This window comes from Pteropus vampyrus, unplaced genomic scaffold (genome assembly GCF_000151845.1).
Source record: "Pteropus vampyrus isolate Shadow unplaced genomic scaffold, Pvam_2.0 Scaffold739, whole genome shotgun sequence".
Taxonomy (NCBI): domain Eukaryota; kingdom Metazoa; phylum Chordata; class Mammalia; order Chiroptera; family Pteropodidae; genus Pteropus; species Pteropus vampyrus.
Genome location: NW_011889520.1, coordinates 324,573 through 325,965, shown reverse-complemented (window position 1 = coordinate 325,965; position 1,393 = coordinate 324,573). Strand labels below are relative to the sequence as shown.

Here is a 1,393-nt window from a genome sequence, read left to right as displayed (position 1 = left end):
TGGGAAGGAAATGCTCAATTTCACAGAGACAATAAAGGTGTAATTTTCTTCCTACCCAAAGTCATTAATCTGCCCAGGCTAATAACCCCTGAATTAGACACGCTGCCGCTGTTTTCTCTCGGGGGACCCGCCCCTCCCCAGACGCCCCCAGGGAGCCTCAGGCCAGTGGCTTTTAGAGCTTCGCTTTACTCACCGGACGCCCCCGGCTAAACCCCGACTGCTACACTCGCTGCCCTTCTGACCTGTCCCCGTCCAGGTTCCAGGCTCCTGTGAGAGTCAAATACGAACTCACTCCGAGACTGGCCAGTGAACGCGGCTCGATGCCTGCTCGCCCTGCATCGCCCACCCACTGGATCCCGCGTCCCCGCCTCGCTGCACGAGGTTCTTCCCAGCCACCTTCTCTCAGGAGAGCGCCCCAGCCAACCAGGCGCAGGCGCGATCTGGGTCGCGAACTCTCCGCCTGTACAGATTCACAGGCGCGAGGCCAGGCGGGAGTTCGGCTGGCGGCTAGCCGGGCCTAACGGAGCAACCCATACTCCATGTTCGATTGGTCCGGTCTGAACGGGAGACGGGCAGGCGCGGGCTCCAGGCGCTCCCGGCATCCCTCGGGCGGCGGTAGTGGCGGCGGCGAGGTTAGGCGAGACGAGGCGAAGGAGGACCGTGTGCGGCGGCCCGTGGTGGGTAGGGGTGTGAGGGCGGCCAGGTACTCAGGGAGAGCCGGGCCGGTGGGGCCGCCGCCGCCACCATGCAGGAAATCATCGCCAGCGTGGACCACATCAAGTTCGACTTGGAGATCGCGGTGGAGCAGCAGCTCGGGGCGCAGCCGCTGCCCTTTCCGGGCATGGACAGTGAGCGTGGGACGGGGGACGGCGGGTGAGGGGCGTGACCTACTCAGACCTAGGATCCCTCCCCGTGGGACCTAGGACCCTTCCCCCTCGGTCTTGGGACTTGTACTCGAGAACACCCTTCCTCGGATCTTTGACTTCCTGGGGTTAGTTTAAGGTAGTCTTCAGGAGGGCAAGACCATGTTCGGCTGTTCCCATAATTCTTGAAGGTGTATGTCCGGGATTGGAAAACCTTCCTCCGCCCCCACACACTTTCCACCTATAGAAAAGTACTATATATCCGACTTACCCACCTCCAGCTCCCTACCATGAGCTGCTTCTTGCTTTCATCAAAACTGGACCGTTGGAGGAGTCTGACTGAGGGAAGAACCACCTCTCCCTCTCTGTAAGAGATCCCAATTAGACTCACTCCTGGGAGCGTATCTTTCTTTATCTCGACCTCAGCTCTGGGTCATTTATCACATCCAGGCATCTGCCTGAGTTCCCTTCACTGTTCCCTGTCCCATGGTGGCTCCTGGCTTCCTCGCCCGCAACTTAGAAAATCTAGC

General features: G+C 60.1%; 1 protein-coding gene across 7 annotated transcripts in view; it reads left to right on the top strand.

Annotated features, from left to right (window-relative positions):
- The first annotated feature begins 570 nt into the window (after positions 1-570).
- Positions 571-1,393, top strand: part of CPSF4 (cleavage and polyadenylation specific factor 4) — a 15,577-nt gene continuing 14,754 nt past the window's right edge. For 4 of the 7 annotated variants that reach the window (XM_023526209.1, XM_011385605.2, XM_011385604.2 and 1 more), the window contains exon 1: positions 608-848. In XM_023526209.1, the coding sequence (XP_023381977.1) occupies positions 746-848 (103 nt within the window). In that variant the 5' untranslated portion in view covers positions 608-745. Of the gene's footprint in view, positions 874-1,393 lie in introns of all 7 variants that reach the window. The other 3 variants (XM_023526206.1, XM_023526207.1, XM_023526208.1) reach the window with 3 other exon arrangements.